The sequence below is a fragment of the Neoarius graeffei genome, chromosome 19 (genome assembly GCF_027579695.1).
Source record: "Neoarius graeffei isolate fNeoGra1 chromosome 19, fNeoGra1.pri, whole genome shotgun sequence".
Taxonomy (NCBI): Eukaryota; Metazoa; Chordata; class Actinopteri; order Siluriformes; family Ariidae; genus Neoarius; species Neoarius graeffei.
The window spans coordinates 49,893,889-49,914,676 of record NC_083587.1 but is presented as its reverse complement, the minus strand read 5'-3'; the positions used below and the strand labels follow the sequence as shown (position 1 = coordinate 49,914,676).

Sequence of the window (20,788 nt, the reverse complement as noted above, 5' to 3'; positions counted from 1 at the left end):
TGAAACATGGTGGTGGTAGTATCATGGTTTGGGCCTGTTTTTCTGCAGCTGAGCCAGGACAGCTTGCCATCATTGATGGAACAATGAATTCTGAATTATACCAGCGAATTCTAAAGGAAAATATCAGGACATCTGTCCATGAACTGAATCTCAAGAGAAGGTGGGTCATGCAGCAAGACAACGACCCTAAGCACACAAGTCGTTCTACCAAAGAATGGTTAAAGAAGAATAAAGTTCATGTTTTGGAATGGCCAAGTCAAAGTCCTGACCTTAATCCAATCGAAATGTTGCAGAAGGACCTGAAGCGAGCAGTTCATGTGAGGAAACCCACCAACATCCCAGAGTTGAAGCTGTTCTGTACGGAGGAATGGGCTAAAATTCCTCCAAGCCGGTGTGCAGGACTGATCAACTGTTACCGGAAATGTTTAGTTGCAGTTATTGCTGCACAAGGGGATCACACCAGATACTGAAAGCAAAGGTTCACATACTTTTGCCACTCCCAGATATGTAATATTGGATCATTTTCCTCAATAAATAAATGACCAAGTATAATATTTTTGTCTCATTTATTTAACTGGGTTCTCTTTATCTACTTTTAGGACTTGTGTGAAAATCTGATGATGTTTTAGGTCATATTTATACAGAAATATAGAAAATTCTAAAGGGTTCACAAACTTTCAAGCACCACTGTAGCATTATTATTTCCTTTATTGCTGGACAATTAAACAAAATCATACTATAGCTAACGATTATCTGTACAACATCGACCAGATCATAGTTAACATGATTGTTATGATTGATTTCATTGTTTAGCATGGTTCGCTGGTTTAGCATACACCATGGCTATGTGAGGATGGAATTCACTTGAAGCAAGACATCATAAACATTTGGTAACTTAAACCTGCTTCAACATGAAAAATATCAACATTAAGAATGAATGATTCACAGCTATGGGGAAACATGGGATATATCAAATTATCACAAACAGTCGTGCATAACCACAACTAGATTTTTTTTCCACTAGAATCTTGTCAAATCTGAAAAAAAAAAATTGGAAGGGCTCTGATAATTCTGACGTATTTTTTCTTTGATCCGATGATACTGGCTATTTATGTTTTATTCTACTTCCTCGGTCTTGTCAATAAACCTATTTCAAACGATTCGAACAGATTAAATTATATTAATTTAAACAAAATGAAACTGGTATCCTCATTGAGGCCAGTGAAAAATAGACTGAAAAATGAAAAATAGAAAAAGAGACAAGGTCTGAGGAACAGCATTAGATACAGAAGATGCCATGCTGATAGCACTTTACCTGAGGTCATTTTCCGAGAACCTCCTCTGGGCCGCTTCCTCAATAGACTCCGCCTCTCTATCTACTCTATGCGTCTTTGCCTTTCGACCGCTCCCACAATCATTCCCCACCCCTCCCTCCTCCTCCTCATGTAACACCTCCCCAGAGAGTTCCTCCCCCTCCCAGGAGAGGTTCCACCCCTGCATCATTTTGCTAGGACAGGAAAAAGGAAACATGCAAAAATGCAGACAAAATAAATAAACATTATATACAATGGCAGGAGGATCAATTTGGACCTTCAACAATGCAGCAAACATGAAGACGTTCTTGCAAATTGTGATGGCACAGAGTGATGTATGCTACGTTACCCACACGTTCTATTTACTAAACAGCAATGAATGCTCCATTGACTCATCTCTTCAGCTTGTATAATAAGCATTAGCAATCTGGAATATTTATATCAACGCTGGAGGAAATGTGACAAGAAGTTCTGCTTAGTAAAATCGATAAAAAACATAAGGGTTAATATGCCATAAAAGTTCCATAGTCATAGTTTGCCAGTGACTGGTGTCTATTCTAATAAAGTTCAGATGTTTGGCTCCAGTGATGCATATACAGAACCAAACCTGAACTCATCAACTTGCATCCAGGAAATGAATTATTATTATTATTAGAACATTTCCTGATTGAATAAAGGAAACAAGAACAGGGGTTTTCATAACAGACAACCCCGGAACTGCCCCTTAGTTACTATCAAAGTGAATACTGACTAATCCACCCATCTCTGGCAAGCGCTGCCTTGACCTTTGGCCGTGTCTCACCTGATCTTGCGGTTGCCTCGTGGCCGCTCCGACTGGACCGACATGTAGCTCGCGCTGCTGAAGCGAGAGGCACTGCTGCTTCTCGACACAGCGGACACGTCACTCACGTCGCTGTCGGAAGATTTGGCTGAGAGACTGTCCATCCCATGTTTCCCGTCCCTGCTGGAATGCTATGGAGAAAGCAAAGAATACAATCAGACAGGATTTCATTCTGAGAGAAATGTAGTTAACATGAATTTATCTTTGGCCATCCCATCCATCCATCCAGTTGCCTCGGTACCTACTTGCCCATCCATCCATCATGCTGTGATCTATCCATCCATCAGCTGAGCCATCCATACACCACATGATACAACCATCCATCCATTCAAGCTGCACAGACATCCATCATCATATGATTTATCTAGTATTCATCAGTTGATATATCCATTTACCATTTTCCAACCATCCACTCAATGATCCATCCATCCATCCATCCATCCATCCATCCATCCATCCATCTTTATCTAGTTGATTTTATTTATTAATTTGTGCTATCAGCGCTGGCGCAAATTGTTACTCTCACTCAGTATCTTTCTACTTTATTATTCTTATTCATATTCTTCTTCTTCTTATTATTATTATTAATTTGCGCTCGCAGCAGTGGCGCGAATTGTTACTTTCACTCAGGATCGTTCTACTTTGTTATTCTGATTCTTCTTCTTATTATTATTATTCTCCTAACATTTTTAGGACGCTATTTCTCTCACAGTTTTCAATCAATCATCACCAAATTTGACCTGAAGAATACCCGTACTTCTGGGCTGAATTAAGTTGCTATGACTTTTGGTGCTGATCCGGATCACCAAACCGGAATGATCCATGAAAAACGGGCCTGTTTTCAATCGCTTATTTCCCCCTCAGTTTTCAACCAATCATCACCAAATTTCACATGCAGAATATCTCTGGGCTAAATTAAGTTGCTATAACTTTTGGTGCTGATCCAGCTCACTGAACTGGAATGATCCATATAAAACGGGTTTTTTTCCCCTCACTAAACGTCATTCTCCATCGCTTACCATTCTAGATCGATAGGGTATGTGTGGCAGCGGGGGCGTGGCCAAGCAGCAGTCTGTGAATGGAGGGCGGGGTCGGGGAAGGTAAATGGCTAAGTCATTCCACCTGCTGTCAATTAATGTATGTGGGTGTGTGTGTTTGTTACAGGGACGGAGCATAAAAGGAGGGAGAGAGCAGAGAAAAGGGTTCCCTCCCAACCACAACACGTGTGTGTAGAGTGAATGAATAAATGAATGAATGAATGAATGAATGAAAGCTGAAAAGCTAGTAGTAAAGTGGAATAAAGAGTTTGTGTGTGACCATCAACTCGCCTGCCGTGCTTCTGTGCTCCACCCACATCAGGAACTGCCACAATATGGTGACCAGATGTCCCAGTTTGTAAGAGCTAGCGCAAATCACTGCGACTTTAGTCACAGTATCTTTCTAGTTTATTTTTTCTTTTACAAAGAAGGCACTTCTGAGAGAAATGTAACTAATATGAATCATCCATCTAGCCGTCCATCCATCCATCCTTCCAACCTTCATCATGCTGTGATCTATCCATCCATCAGTTGATCCATCCAGCCACCCATCCATCCAAGTTACCCATATATCCATTATCCTGTGATCGATCCATCCATCAGTTGATCCATCCATCCATCCATCCATCCAAGCTACCCATATATCCATTATCTTGTGATCTATCCATCCATCAGTTGATCCATCCAACACCTTCCAACCATGCAACCAATGATCCATCCATCCATCCATCCATCCATCCATCCAAGTTACCCATATATCCATTATCCTGTGATCAATCCATCCATCAGTTGATCCATCCATCCATCCATCCATCCAAGCTACCATATATCCATTATCTTGTGATCTATCCATCCATCAGTTGATCCATCCAACACCTTCCAACCATGCAACCAATGATCCATCCATCCATCCATCCATCCATCCATCCATCCATCCATCCAAACTACCCATATATCCATTATCCTGTAATCCATCCATCCATCCATCCATCCATCCATCCAAGCTATCCATATATCCATTATCCTGTGATCTATACATCTATCAGTTGATCCATCCAGCACCTTCCAACCATGCAACCAATGATCCATCCATCCATCCATCCATTCATCCAAACTACCCATATATCTATTGTCCTGTGATCTATCCATCCATCAGTTGATCCATACAGCCATCCAAGCTACCCATATATCCATTATCCTGTGATCCATCCATCCATCCATCCATCCATCCATCAGTTGTTCCATCTTTCCAGCACCATCCATCCATCCACCCACAACAAACCATTTCCCATGGGCTTCTATATAGAACCCCCTTTGCAAGCTAGAACCCTTAATCATTCAAATAAGTCTTTTTTTATGACTGCAGGTGTGAATGCAAATTAAACCTAGAGGGAACATGAAGATGATAAATCACTTTTTTATCATCCTTTTTTCATCCCAATTTCACTTGCTGTCTCTGTCGTTTCTCTCTGTCTCACTTGCCATCTGTCCACACTTGTACCAAAGCTATCAAGGAAATCAGTTTCACTGTACTTGCATGTTACACTTCTCTTTTCACATCTTTCCATACCAGACAGTCATTTTGTTTGAGCATTTAAATAGCCTCTTCTGCCTGCTAAGATAACATTGTCCAAGTGTAATTGTTGTTATAGTGAAGTTTTCTGTGAAGGAAACCTTTTTTTCAGAGCTGAAACTGTTTCCTGACATGGGAAAAACCTTATCGGTAACTATGAATGGATAAAAAGTTTGGTGTAGTGTTCCGTAATTAATAAAAAAATGTAACTGCTGTCAAATTGCTGGGGTATCAGAGGAATAAGAGACTTTGGGACATGGTGGTATTCTAAAATAATGGACTTTATGTCAGCTTTCGTGTTGTGGCATTGTGATGTCTAGAATCAACCACAAATTAATTGTATTACCTGATCAGAATATAACTTGTGTTCATGGTTTATCTCTTAAAAATACCTTTTAGTAAGAAGCCACACTTTATTAATGTTATGGCAAAAAGGTCTATTGGCACCCTGTTTGGATTACTTAAATAATATTGGCTGGCTTTTTTCATGGTATATCAGATATATTTCATTCAGCTAGCATGACATTGAACTCGTCCTCAACTCGTTCAGTATCATGCTAGCTGAATGGAATACAGTGGGGCAAAAAAGTATTTAGTCAGCCACCAATTGTGCAAGTTCTCCCACTTAAAAAGATGCAAGAGCGGGGCATCATGGCTCAGGTAGATAAGGCGCCATACCATAAATCCAGGAACCCGGGTTTGATTCCGACCTGAGGTAATTTCCCGCTCATTTCCTGTCTCTACACTGTTCTATCCAATAAAGGTGGAAAAAGCCCAAAAAAATCTTAAAAAAAGATGAGAGAGGCCTGTAATTTTCATCATACCGTAGGTACACTTCAACTATGAGAGACAGAATGGGGGGAAAGAATCCAGGAAATCACATTGTAGGATTTTTAATGAATTAATTGGTAAATTCCTCGGTAAAATAAGTATTTGGTCACCTACAAACAAGCAAGATTTCTGGCTCTCACAGACCTGTAACAACTTCTTTAAGAGGCTCCTCTGTCCTCCACTTGTTACCTGTATTAATGGCACCTGTTTGAACTCGTTATCAGTATAAAAGACACCTGTCCACAACCTCAAACAGTCACACTCCAAACTCCACTATGGCCAAGACCAAAGAGCTGTCAAAGGACACCAGAAACAAAATTGTAGACCTGCACCAGGCTGGGAAGACTGAATCTGCAATAGGTAAGCAGCTTGGTGTGAAGAAATCAACTGTGGGAGCAATTATTAGAAAATGGAAGACATACAAGACCACTGATAATCTCCCTCGATCTGGGGCTCCACGCAAGATCTCACCCCGTGGGGTCAAAATGATCACAAGAATGGTGAGCAAAAATCCCAGAACTACACGGGGGGACCTAGTGAATGACCTGCAGAGAGCTGGGACCAAAGTAACAAAGGCTACCATCAGTAACACACTACGCCACCAGGGACTCAAATCCTGCAGTGCCAGACGTGTCCCCCTGCTTAAGCCAGTACATGTCCAGGCCCGTCTGAAGTTTGCTAGAGAGCATTTGGATGATCCAGAAGAGGATTGGGAGAATGTCATATGGTCAGATGAAACCAAAATAGAACTTCTTGGTAAAAACTCAACTTGTCGTGTTTGGAGGAGAAAGAATGCTGAGTTGCATCCAAAGAACACCATACCTACTGTGAAGCATGGGGGTGGAAACATCATGCTTTGGGGCTGTTTTTCTGCAAAGGGACCAGGACGACTGATCCGTGTAAAGAAAAGAATGAATGGGGCCATGTATTGTGAGATTCTGAGTGAAAACCTCCTTCCATCAGCAAGGGCATTGAAGATGAAACGTGGCTGGGTCTTTCAGCATGACAATGATCCCAAACACACCACCTGGGCAACGAAGGAGTGGCTTCGTAAGAAGCATTTCAAGGTCCTGGAGTGGCCTAGCCAGTCTCCAGATCTCAACCCCATAGAAAATCTTTGGAGGGAGTTGAAAGTCCGTGTTGCCCAGCGACAGCCCCAAAACATCACTGCTCTGGAGGAGATCTGCATGGAGGAATGGGCCAAAATACCAGCAACAGTGTGTGAAAACCTTGTAAAGACTTACAGAAAACATTTGACCTCTGTCATTGCCAACAAAGGGTATATAACAAAGTATTGAGATGAACTTTTGTTATTGACCAAATACTTATTTTCCACCATAATTTGCAAATAAATTCTTTAAAAATCAGACAATGTGATTTTCTGGATTTTTTTTCTCGTTTTGTCTCTCATAGTTGAGGTATACCTACGATGAAAATTACAGGCCTCTCTCATGTTTTTAAGTGGGAGAACTTGCACAATTGGTGACTGACTAAATACTTTTTTGCCTCACTGTATATCTGATATACAATGAAAAAAAAAAAGCCAGCCAATATTATTATTATTATTATTATTATTATTATATACATTCTCTCAAAATCTTCCATATTTAACGAAACAAACCTGGCAGCCATGTTTGTTTACAAATTGTCACAATCGCTCGCTAGCATGTAAGTTTTACATCTCTGACATGTCTCTTTTCCAGTTTTTTGATATCCATTGGTATGTTTTTTTTTTTTTTCTTGTAAATATGTATGAAAAATGTCTAATGAAGTTTTGGTAGCCTTTCAGGTGTTCAATGTGTCTTTCTCTTTCCCGGTGAACAAAGAAATGCTTGTGTGCACGCGCAGCAGAAAACTTTCTCACTGAATATTCGCATCAGCTCAGACGCGTGACGTCATGTTGTCTTGACAAACATGCAAGCATTGAATACGTAAACCATATTCAATGCTCATTCTCCATTGGGTAGAGTGATGTAATACATATAGGATAAGCGATATGCTAACAATATTGCATGCTATCAAACCAAATGAATGAAACGCGCTAGAAGGGAATAGAACATGTTTTTATTCCATCGAAAAAGTTTCCTGTATAGATAATAATTACTGAGATTGCAAGGTTCCATGAGGCTAGACAGATTTATTTCCACCGTCAATTTTTTTTTCTACATAAATTGCTATGGGATTTTTAGTTAAACACAGAGTATTATACAGTAAAATATATCTTGTCGACCATGTGACCATGTTTTTGAGCAGTTATTTATCAACTGCCGAGGTTAAGCACATTATGACTATGAGTAGTGGAATCCTTATGTTGCTTCAGTTCCTGAATTCAAGTACGCAGCATAAGTGCTCTTATCTCTCCAGATGACACAATTCAAACTCAATGTTTTGTTCATGGTGCAATTGAGACACTGGTTTTGCAACAGAGGCCTTCTTAGACAACCTGTCTCCACCACTGTGATTATAAACAGTGTCCTTCATGATACATGATTTTTCTTGACCTGTTTTTAATAGGCCTAAGTTTCAAACAAAGCATAAGGTTCGTTTTTACAAGACAATGCAAGACTGCACAAACATGACTTATTTGGCAGGAAGGGAACAGACTGTACATCCCCAAGCATCTTTTCATGCCTAAGAGTCCATTCTTTGAATTCTTACGAAGTCGAGTGGACAATCTGTCCTAGCATCACTACCCATAAATGTGTTTTAAATCATCCGAAGCTGGGCAATTTGCAAAAGCGGCACAAAAAGTTGTTAATTAACTTGTCTGCGTGTGGTGTTTTTGATCGCGGTGAGTTTAAACAAGACTGTCAGGATGCTTGAGAGGTAGGAATCTATTTTTACAAAAGTAGGTTGAGATGTTCTGTTGCTGGGGCTGCACAGTAAAACAGAAAGCTGTCCAAGACACCGACCCATATTTAATGAATCTTCTGAGGCCGCATGTGCACACAAAGTGGATGGGGTCAACAATATTGAGCTGTTTTGAATGAACCAGTTATTTAAAATGTCATTCTTTGCTAATATATTAAATTATATAAGCTGTGGACTGGAGTGAAGTCTAGGCAACCATATGTAGTGTTGTTCCAAACAGAAATGAAAAATATATTCTTCAACTTAATACAGTTAGGTCCATATATATTTGGACACTGACACAAATTTTCTTTTTTTACCTGTTTACTGAAACATATTCAAGTTATAGTTATATAATGGAAATGGACATAAAGTCCAGACTTTCAGCTTTCATTTGAGGGTATCCACATTAAAACTGGATGAAGGGTTTAGGAGTTTCAGCTCCTTAACATGTGCTACCCTGTTTTTAAAGGGACCAAAAGTAATTGGACAATTGACTCAAAGGCTATTTCATGGGCAGGTGTGGGCAATTCCTTCGTTATGTCATTCTCAATTAAGCAGATAAAAGGCCTGGAGTTGATTTGAGGTGTGGTGCTTGCATTTGGAAGATTTTGCTGTGAAGAAAACATGCGGTCAAAGGAGCTCTCCATGCAGGTGAAACAAGCCATCCTTAAGCTGCGAAAACAGAAAAAAAAGCCATCTGAGAAATTGCTACAATATTAGGAGTGGCAAAATCTACAGTTTGGTACATCCTGAGAAAGAAAGAAAGCACTGGTGAACTCATCAATGCAAAAAGACCTGGACGCCCACAGAAGACAACAGTGGTGGATGATCGCAGAATAATTTCCATGGTGAAGAGAAACCCCTTCACAACAGCCAACCAAGTGAACAACACTCTCCAGGAGGTAGGCGTATCAATATCCAAATCTACCATAAAGAGAAGACTGCATGAAAGTAAATGCAGAGGGTTCACTGCACGGTGCAAGCCACTCATAAGCCTCAAGAATAAAAAGGCTAGATTGGACTTTGCTAAAAAACATCTAAAAAAAAAGCCAGCACAGTTCTGGAAGAACATTCTTTGGACAGATGAAACCAAGATCAACCTCTACCAGAATGATGGAAAGAAAAAAGTATGGCAAAGGCATGGTATAGCTCATGATCCAAAGCATGCCACATCATCTGTAAAATACGGCGGAGGCAGTGTGATGGCTTGGGCATGCATGGCTGCCAGTGGTACTGGGTCACTAGTGTTTATTGATGATGTGACACAGGACAGAAGCAGCCGGATGAACTCTGAGGTATTCAGAGAAATACTGTGTGCTCAAATCCAGCCAAACTGATTGGTCGGCGTTTCATAATACAGATGGACAATGACCCAAAACATAAAGCCAAAGCAACCCAGGAGTTTATTAAAGCAAAGAAGTGGAATATTCTTGAATGGCCAAGTCAGTCACCTGATCTCAACCCAATTGAGCATGCATTTCACTTGTTAAAGACTAAACTTCAGACAGAAAGGCCCACAAACAAACAGCAACTGAAAACCGCTGCAGTAAAGGCCTGGCAGAGCATTAAAAAGGAGGAAACACAGGGTCTGGTGATGTCCATGAGTTCAAGACTTCAGGCAGTCATTGCCAACAAAAGGTTTTCAACCAAGTATTAGAAATGAACATTTTATTTACAATTATTTAATTTGTCCAATTACTTTTGAGCCCCTGAAATGAAGGGATTGTGTTTAAAAAAATCCTTTAGTTCCTCACATTTTTATGCAATCATTTTGTTCAACCTACTGAATTAAAGCTGAAAGTCTGAACTTCAACTGCATCTGAATTGTTTTGTTCAAAATTCATTGTGGTAATGTACAGAACCAAAATTAGAAAAAATATTGTCTCTGTCCAAATATTTATGGACCTAACTGTACTTAGTGCCTCCTCCACTTTCTTAACCGACCAATTAGACTACAGTCCACATGAATCCACATGGTTTCCATTGTCTCAAAATTCTGTGGCTTGTGGTTTCACAGGTCAGAGTGCACCAAGATAAAGTTAGTATACATTGTATTAACCCACTTTATATGACTCAATATTGGTCTGTTTTAAAAAATTAGGCGACGTGAACTGTAAAGGTGCAATTAGTGGAGTTAGAATGAAGTATTTTTGTAAAAATGGTGTTAACTGGTTCATGGATGTGCACAGGGGAAAGTGGAAATGTGTTAAATCTGTACGCAATCACATGGCGTTTATGCCTCACTTAAGTGAAGTCAAGTGGGATTTTATTGTCATTCCTCGATACATTCCTGTGCACACTGGAACGAAATGCAGTTTCTCCAGAATCATGGTGTAACAAATAACAGTATGCAAAACTACTGGTAGAGCAGCAGCAATATGTTTAGTATTTTTTAAAGTTTACTTTATAAAGTGCAGGTGTGCAGTACGCCAGGCTTAGTACTCGAGTCTAGGACTCGGACTCGTAAATTGGAGACAAGGACTCAGATTTTTTTCTTTATTTTTTGTAACATGCCATAATAATTTGGCATAAGATATTTATATCTACATTAATTTTATACTAATTTCATGCAAGAGAATGCACATTCACCTGTTCATACCTCAACAAACTAACATTAATGGCGCTAAAATGCCTGGAGAGAAGCCCCTAGGATTGTCCGCTTTGCTTATACAGACTTCTCGTGCGGTGGGAAAAATGCACTGGTGTTCCAAATGTAGAAGAACTATAGAGGAGACGACGGGGACAACCTCGAACTTCAATCGTCATTTGGCAAGACTCCACCCAGAGAAATAAGTGTCACACTTTGTTCATTGCTCTGTTGATAGTGGGGCTTGCTAACCGATGGACTAGCTAGTGTTAACCTTCTCTCATGTTATTTACCCTGGTGATAGTGGGCAGGGCTTGCTGAACAATGAACAAGCTTTTTATCTGTAGTCTATTAACTAAAATGGGGCAGTCAAGCAGTAACGCGAGTCCAACACAGTAGTAGAGACAGTTTTGCATAAAGGCAGCAACAGCCACCGTCAAATGGTGTGGTCGGAGTCTTTTTCTCGGACTCGACTCAGATCAATAGTGGACTCGACTCAGACTTGACTCGAAATTTTCTTTAATGACTTGGACTTGGCTCAGACTTGAACACTGGGGACTCGAGACTGGACTCGGACTTGAGGTTTAGTGACTCGAATACAACACTGCAATCCCACTATAACAAACTCTTACTACAAACTTTCGCATATAACAAAGTTTGTGTCCTCCGCCTTTAGTGACCATGAGTCGGAGTCTTCAAAAAAAAAACATCACTGTGTCACATCCACACATGCTTGCACTCAGAGCGCGCAGCGCCATTTGAATTAATTACTCTGCACCTGTTCCTGATTAGAGCGCAATCACAGTACATGCTGAGAAGGAATCTCTAAACACAGACTTGGTGAGGTATACACGCTGTACCAAGTGTCTCACATTACCAAGCCTTGTATCTTGTGTATTGTATTGTATCTTGTGTATTGCCTTACTGGCTTTGACTTTGTTTTGTGCATTTGTGTATTCCTTCCCTCCATCACTCTGGTCGTGTCTTGCTTGATCATTGCCCATTTCACAATCCTGCCTTTGTCTTACGTTTTTGGATTGTTTGCCTGCCTGTTTGAAAAAAAAAAACACTCTTCCTGCAATTACAGCATCATTTGCCTGTTTATATGACTGAGCCATGCGTTCTTTTTCCCTCCCAGAGACAAACAATAAGTAGTCAAGACCACAGTCAAATTAGCAAGATGTTAACTTGTTAATGAGCCTCACTTAGGTGTTGATCACTAACAATTATGGAGAACGGTGATCAAAGGATCGATAAAAAGACAAAACAACTGCTAATACGGCTAAACTTAACACCTAGTTAAAGTATAGATAGTTTTCACTGATGTCACGACATTCCGGGGAATGCCCTCCAGCCGCCATCTTGTGGGTCAAACAAAACGGACCATCGCCATAACCGGCTACGCTATCTCGGACGAATTTATGAAGTTATATAGTCAGTTTTCTAAAATAAAGATCAATGTCGGCAAAATCAAGCAAACAGAAGTATATAGATACATTAGACGACATCTCACGACAACGGTATGCAGCCAAACTGGCCTTGATTGGGGGAATTGACCCCTACGAAGTGGACAAAGATGCATTTTCAAGTGACTATGCAGGGCTGCCAAAGCCTGAAACTGCCAAAGCCTGCTCCAAAGCCTGAAACTGACTTCATCAAACTTTAAAGGCTGTATATACAACTTTATATATTCTAGCATTAAATAGACTGTTGAATGTTATGCATTGGGATGCAAACAGCGCGCCTTTTGGCGGATGCCGCCTTTTTCACGGCTGCGCAGATCCGATTTTTTTTTTGGGGGGGGGCGCTGTTTGCATCCCATAGACCTAAAATGTTTTTCAAAAATGACCCTTGCGTGAGTGAAGTGACAAGTGTCAAATATAAACGTGACAAACGAGCGATATTAAGTGTTAGGGCTGTAACGATACACCCAACTCACGATTCGATTCGTATCGCGATTTTTGACCCACGATTCGATACGCCCACGATTTTTTTAAAAATGTTTTTTTAAAGTAGTAAATTTGACTTATTAACATTTACTTACTTACATTAACTATTTAATAACAAATAATTCAGACCACTGCAGAGAATGAGTAATATGTATGCAAAAATGAACAAATGTATATCCAAAGATTGTTTTATTTCTCAAAATAATACTGTTGAGCCGGAAGCTCTGGTTTTTTCGGTTCTGAAAAAGTCATTTTTCCAAATCGTGTAAATCCGTTAAGATTTTTTTTTGGGGGGTGGCTCTCTCACTGTCTCACTCTCATAGGGCCAATGATTTTCTGTGATCGCGGAAAACAGATGGAAATTACGGAATTTTTATGGTGAAACATTGCTCGCGTGTCAAAATGTAACTGCCGCAGAAGGCTTCCGCCCAAGCAGACATGCCTTCAGTGTTGCCAGATATTGCTAATGTTTTCCACCCCAAAATATGTTCAAAACCAGCCAAAAAGCACCTAAACCTGCCCAATCTGGCAACACTGCATGCCTTTCCGGTCAAGTGATTGGCTTGTGGCACACCTAGCCAGCCAATGAGCTGCTTGTTTACAGATTCGCTCCCCGCGTCGCAACCAGAATGGCGACCGCTTAAAAGAAATGAATGCTCTGCCAGTGGCGAGTGTGGACGTTGCGTGACTCGCAGATGATTGTCGCAGGTCGGCGAAAAAACGACTTACTAATAGATATAAAAAAATAAAAGTAATTTAAGTAAGTTTAAAATGTAATTTAAATAAAAAGTAAAGTATTCATAAATTGAAGTTTGGAAGTGCCTCTGTTTTTGGGCTGAGGAGAAGTTTGAAAGGGTGTACCGCGATTCTGCCTTTTTGTATCGCGATACAGATCGTGGCTCTGCGTATCGCGATTTCGATACGCATATCGTTACAGCCCTATTAAGTGTACATTACAATGTAAACGTACACTCAGCGGTTCCAGTTAGGCATTCTCCAGAGACTGTTTACATGATGTTTTGGTTTCCAAAAACAAACTTAAACACAATTGATTGTTTATAACTTATCACTTATAAAATGATCGGAGCAGACTTTGCTGTGTTTGGAAGGCTGATAATCCTTGCGGTTGATTCTTGCAAGCCATAGATTTCTCCTTTGTTGCTGAGTTTCTTTGTTTGCTCACCTTCGTGCTCCCGTACAGTGGGAATTCCATAAAAGCTCCGCTTGACGTCATCATCTGACCTATTACGACAGCCGTGAATACAACAGGTGTGCACCATTGCTAGCTTTAAATAGCCTGCTTGGGTTCTTTTGAAGACTTTGTACTCGCGCGTTACAATGCGTGCTCAGTGACCCGTACGGTAAGCTTGACCCGCAAGATGGCCGTCACTAGGGAATCCCCGACTCTGTGACGTCATGTGAAAACTATCTATACTGGCAGCATTTTTATACCATCCCACCCACCCAGCCCTGTGGCATGATATAAATGACATCATCTGTGATTTGCAACACAAAAATGAACTGAATGGTGAAGATCTAGAAAACATAGCAAGTCAGTGATTGGACATTGACAACAATACACCGGTGACCTCCATCATTACCATAACAGACAAAGAAACCATCGTATCCATTTGTGATCCTTTAACTCAGTCAGTGAACTGCAATACTGACTCAGAAGGAGAAATCCATGATAAGAAATGTGCCGAAAATTTTGCATATCACGTTTGGTGTGACAATTTGGTGTGGGTCCATTTCAGTTTTACGAACTTTGTGGAATAACGGACTATTTGGACGTCTCTCAAGGAGTTTGTTATAGTGAGGTTGCAGTATATTTAGTCATGCTGGATTTGGTGTTTGACAAGCCTAGATGAGTGTTGGGGGGAGCAGGGTGTTGAGTAATCTCACTGCCACAGGGAAGAAACTGCTGAGAAAAAAAAAACCCTGAGATGTGTCAAATATGCAGGACAGTGAGTATTGAAGCACGTGTCAGTGTATGTGCTGCATGACACAGACCAGTGTGAATTGGTACTTAGGTATACTGTATGCTGTGTCTGAAATCACTCCCGCACACACACCCATACTACAGCGCCCAGGGAGCAGTTAGGGATTAGGTACCTTGCTCAAGGGCGCTTCAGCCCAAAGCCGCCCCATGTTAACTTAACTGCATGTCTTTGAACTGTGGGGGAAAATCAGAGCACCCGGAAGAAACCCATGCTGACACGGGGAGAACATGCAAACTCCACACAGAAAGGCCCTCGCCGGCTGCTGGGCTCGAACCCAGAACCTTCTTGCTGTGAGGCGATAGTGCTAACCACTACACCACCGTGGTGCCCCACTCACTCGTTCATGCTTTGGGGTATTTTATTTGGAAGTGATGGATGTACACTAAACTGAGTGCACTATTCAAAGAATATACACTTATGGGCCACTTGATTGGAGCACTTGGTTGGGCTCAAACCAGTCCATCTGGCGCCAACAACCAGGTCACAGCCAAAGTCACCGAGATCAGATTTCATCCTTGTTTGATGTGAACATTAACTGAACCCTGCATCTGCATGATTTTATGCTTTGTAGTCCTGACACATTATTGGCTGATTGGAGATCTGCATGAATGAGCAGCTGCTTGATTTGTATGTTCATACACGTAGCTCCGTGACTTGCCTTTGAGCGGTGGTCTTGCTCCAGGCGGGAGTCAGAGCCTGCTCCCTGCTTATACTTTTCCACCTTCAGCTTAATCTGCCGTGTCCTTTCCTCCACATCCAAAGCACCTGCCGGACAAAACAGTGGTAAGTATATAGGAAAGAGTGTGTTATAAGTGTGTGTGTGTGTGTGTGTGTGTGTGTGTGTGTGTGTGTGTGTGTGTGTGTGTGTGTTGGGGTGTGGGGAAGAAAGTGGTTATAAAGCCTGATAATGCTTGGTGTGGGGGATGGTAAAAGCAGGGCAAACTAAAACAGGCCTTATTACTAGCTCAGTTGAGAACGTGATGGTGTGTGATCAGCATGTGGGAGTGTCTGTGTGCCACAGATAAAGACTGATAAAGATAAAGATAAAAAAAGGAGCATGATATCATCCATATTTTGGACAGATTTAAAGGTAATGCCATCATTCGGTTCACGTTATCTGATGAAAATGCTACACAATGTAAACAAGTACAAGTAAACGGAGCATTTTCTGAAGTCCAACATTTAATAATAAGCCGCCTTCATTACTATAATGGAAGAAAGCATATGTTTGGGAAAATATTGGCACCCTATCTGCCCATCATGGACTCCAGTTAAATCTTGAGTTCATTCAACTCTGAAAAATTGTAAGACGACAAAAAAGATGCGCCAATTGAAATAACAAAAGATGCAATATATTCAATTCGCTTAAGTTCCTTTCAAAAGCCCAAAAGACTCCAAAAATCCATTTTCATCACTTTCTTTGTGAGCTTTTGCTTGTATTGTAAGGAAGAAAAAAAAATGCTCTACTGGAGCATTTGTGCTGCTTTATGCTGAGTCTTGGATTTCAGCAGGTTCAATTCAAAAGGAATTAAAAAAAACCCAAACATTTCGCACATTGTGCAAGCTGCTAAGCTGTGAGAAGGTTGGATATTCTCATTTTCAGCTCAGCATGAAATCAATCTGCAAATCCATCTTTAATGTCCCAGAAAATGCTGAATTAATGAATTTGCTGGCGGAAAAAATATCAATCCATGAACAGAGGGCAGTTGTACTTTGAACAAATAAGTATATTATTAGTAATTTATATGATTTCTAAAGTAATTCTGTCGGAATTTAGCACAGAAATGAAAATAATTTTAGTTTTTCAATGGTATGCACAAGTACTGTGTCATATCTGATATTCCCAATTCAGTCTAAAGAACAGTAATTAACTTTCCTTACTATCTCCATATTCATTATTATGAATTTAGTCATAGAAAGAAAATGATCTTGAACCATAAACTTAACAGCAGTATCGCTTGCATTACAGTTTCCATGAAAACAACATTCCGGCTCGATTTCCTCACCGGAAATCTGTCTTTTTTGGCATCAGTGATGCCAAAAAACATCTGGCCTACCTTCGTTTCTGTTCTCTGGGCTCGTTTTCTCTCTCTCTACTTTGCATATATAAAGATGGTGATGTGAAGCAAGATGTAGGAGAAAAAAGGAAGGAAAACAAAGCAGTCAATGAGTGATTACAGCCTAAATTAGACAAGAAACAGCGTCAAGAAATCTCACATGGATAATTTCAGGATAATAAAATATCAGCAGGTCACTGATACTGACTTATCGACGATACTGATATGAAGCCAGTTTCCACTGATTGGAACCACTGACTGCATGACTGAAACCTGATTATATTAAACCTGATAACGGTTAATATAATCTATCCATTGCCAAGCTACTATATGGCCAATGCAATTACACTGTGACAGGATAAAGAAGAACAAAGATTAGATCAAGAACATGGAACCGAGAAGGTGAAATGTGGAGCTCTGAGAAAGGCTGTCAAGATTTTGTTAGTGTGGCTTCATGACAGGGATCAAAATAGCTTGCATGGCCTTTCAATACAGGAAAGAATGAGCAAATCAAAAAGAGGAGGGAGGAAACTGTGACAGAGGCTTCTAGAAACAGTTTTCAATCTGTTTATTAACTTTACTACAATTCAACAGTTCCAACAAGATTAATAATAATAACATTTACTTATTTATGACCCAACTGCAAGTAGAACTTGCAATCTCCTGGTTGTGAGGCAGACACGCTAACCACTAGGCCAGCTTGTGGTACATTAAGTGTTAGTGTGTGTGTATATATACATACATATTTTGTGGCCAAGTTTTACGAATTCGTCCCTGCAATATCTATTCGTTTCCTCGTTTTAATAATTCGTTCTGAATAGCACAGCCTGCTCTTTATTAATGCATCACTCTCATTTAGGCCTCTGATAGTATGGACAGCATGGAGCCTGCATGGCTATGATTCAACAATAAGGACATGAGGACAACATGGCCACATTTTAATAAATATTAAAATTGGCCACAATTTAATTAATACAAGAGAACAAGTTAGTAAAATGAATTAGTATATACACCGATCAGCTATAACATTCTGACCACTGACAGGTGAAGAAGTGAATAACATTGATTAATGGCACCTGTCAAGGAAGGGATGGGATATATTAGACAGCAAGAGAACAGTCAGTTCTTGAAGTTGATGTGTTGGAAGTAGGAAGAATGGGCAAGCGTAAGGATCTGTGTGACTTTGATAAGGACCAAATTGTGATGGCTAGTTGACTGGGTCTAAACATTTCCAAAATGACACATCTTGTAGGGTGTTCCTGGTATGCAGTGGTTAGTACCTATCAAAAGTGGTCCAAGGAAGGACAACCGGTGCACCGGTGACAGGATCATAGGTGTCAAAGGCTCATTGATTTACATGGGGCACAAAGGTTAGCACATACGACACCTTTCTGTTTTAGCCAGCATTAACTTTTTCAGCAGTTTGTGCTATAGTGGCTGTTCTGTAGGATTGGACCATATGGGTGAGCCTTCATGGCCCATGCGAATCAATGAGCCAAAATTGGACCACTTTTGGTTGGTACTAACCACTGCATCCCAGGAACACCCCACAAGATGTGCCATTTTGGAGATGCTCAGACCTTGTCATCTAGTCATCACAATTTGGCCTTTATCAAAGTCACACAGATCTGTACGCTTGCACATTTTTCCTGCTTACAACATTCATTCATTCATTATCTCTAGCCGCTTTATCCTGTTCTACAGGGTCGCAGGCAAGCTGGAGCCTATCCCAGCTGACTACGGGCGAAAGGTGGGGTACACCCTGGACAAGTCGCCAGGTCATCACAGGGCTGACACATAGACACAGACAACCATTCACACTCACATTCACACCTACGCTCAATTTAGAGTCACCAGTTAACCTAACCTGCATGTCTTTGGACTGTGGGGGAAACCGGAGCACCCGGAGGAAACCCACGCAGACACGGGGAGAACATGCAAACTCCACACAGAAAGGCCCTCGCCGGCCACGTGGCTCGAACCTGGACCTTCTTGCTGTGAGGCGACAGCGCTAACCACTACACCACCGTGCTGCCCTGCTTCCAACATATCAACTTCAAATACTAACTGTTCTCTTGCTGCCTAATATATCCCACCCCTTGACAGGTGCCATTGTAATGAGATAATCAATAATATTCACTTCTTCACTTGTCAGTGGTCATAATGTTTTGGCTGATCGGTGTATATACACATTAGTGTTGTAGTCGAGTCACTAAACCTCAAGTCCGAGTCCCCAGTGTTCAAGTCTGAGTCAAGTTCAAGTCATTAAAAAAAATTTCAAGTCAAGTCCAAGAACAAGATTCCAACTGCACCATTTGACGGTGGCTGTTTTAGTGCCATTAACATTAGTTTTTTTCCTGAACATGCCGTATGAACAGGTGAACGTGCTTCTCTTTATCAGGGAGTGTGAAGTATTCTGTCAGAGATGGTTGGGAGACGGATGTAAGTGCAGGAGGTGTGTTTATTAATGCAAGTGACGACGGTAAACAATCCAGAATGGCAGGCAAAATCGTAAAACGGTGAAACAGGCAATAGGTCGAGCGAGGCACAAACAGGCTATCGTAGACTCGGCAGAATCAAAGACAAGAAACAGGAAATCAGGGATCAGGAAACCAAACAAGGAAATCAGGCTCAGTAATATGTCAGCAACACAGTTCTCATCTCATTCTCTGTAGCCGCTTTATCCTTCTACAGGGTCGCAGGCAAGCTGGAGCCTATCCCAGCTGACTACGGGCGAAAGGCGGGGTACACCCTGGACAAGTCGCCAGGTCATCACAGGGCTGACACATAGACACAGACAACCATTCACACTCACACCTACGCTCAATTTAGAGTCACCAGTTAACCTAACCTGCATGTCTTTGGACTGTGGGGGAAACCGGAGCACCCGGAGGAAACCCACGCGGACACGGGGAGAACATGCAAACTCCACACAGAAAGGCCCTCGCCGGCCTCGGGGCTCGAACCCAGGACCTTCTTGCTGTGAGGCGACAGCGCTAACCACTACACCACCGTGCCGCCCGCAACACAGTTCAATACTTTGCAAATTAAGTGTGTTTTCACAATTTTTTTTATCGGTGCGCTGATTGCGCCTTAATCCTGTGCAGGTGCGAGTTGTTTACGGTGCACAAGAGTGTCCGCTTGGTGTGCGTGCTGTCCGGAGTGTACCAGAGAGTCTATCTGATGCACACGCCAAGGTGCACAGGTGTGACACTCTTGCACGAAATTAGTATAAAAATGAATGGAGATATAAATATCTTGTGCCAAATTATTATGGCATGTTACAAAAAATAAAGAAAAAATCCAAGTCCTCGTCTCCAATTTACGAGTCCAAATGCAGTTAATGCACGAGTACGAGTCCAAGTCAAGTCACGAGTCCTTAAAATTAGGGCACGAGTCGGACATACTATGTCAGGGCTCCATAGTATTCTCGAATAAGTTGAGGTGGGTTTTTTTTGTCATTGTGGCAAGCTCAACCGAGGGTCTCGGAGTTACCTTAAAGAAGGGTGAGCAATAAAGAAGTAATGGCAATTGCAAATTTGCAGCTCTCAGTTATAGTTCACCTGCCTCCTTACCTAAGAAATTGCTGCTGTATATTACACCAAATCAAATCAAACAAGTTCCAGATGTACGGCCAGATGAGCAAGACTGTGTGACCAGACAGCTAAGATTGTGGCGACATACACCCACATATATCATACACACACATACACACTTCAGATCCTTTTTGAGCTGAAGCAGTAA

At 41.1% G+C, this 20,788-nt stretch overlaps 1 protein-coding gene across 1 annotated transcript in view; it reads right to left on the bottom strand.

Annotated features, from left to right (window-relative positions):
- The window catches only part of rims2a (regulating synaptic membrane exocytosis 2a), a 454,274-nt gene that overhangs the window by 106,765 nt on the left and 326,721 nt on the right, over positions 1-20,788 (bottom strand). The window contains exons 22-25 of the mRNA XM_060900221.1: positions 17,045-17,083; positions 15,646-15,752; positions 2,116-2,285; positions 1,316-1,507 (exon numbers count right to left, since the gene is read on the bottom strand). Of these exons, the coding sequence (XP_060756204.1) occupies positions 1,316-1,507; positions 2,116-2,285; positions 15,646-15,752; positions 17,045-17,083 (508 nt within the window). The remainder of the gene's footprint in view (positions 1-1,315; positions 1,508-2,115; positions 2,286-15,645; positions 15,753-17,044; positions 17,084-20,788) is intronic.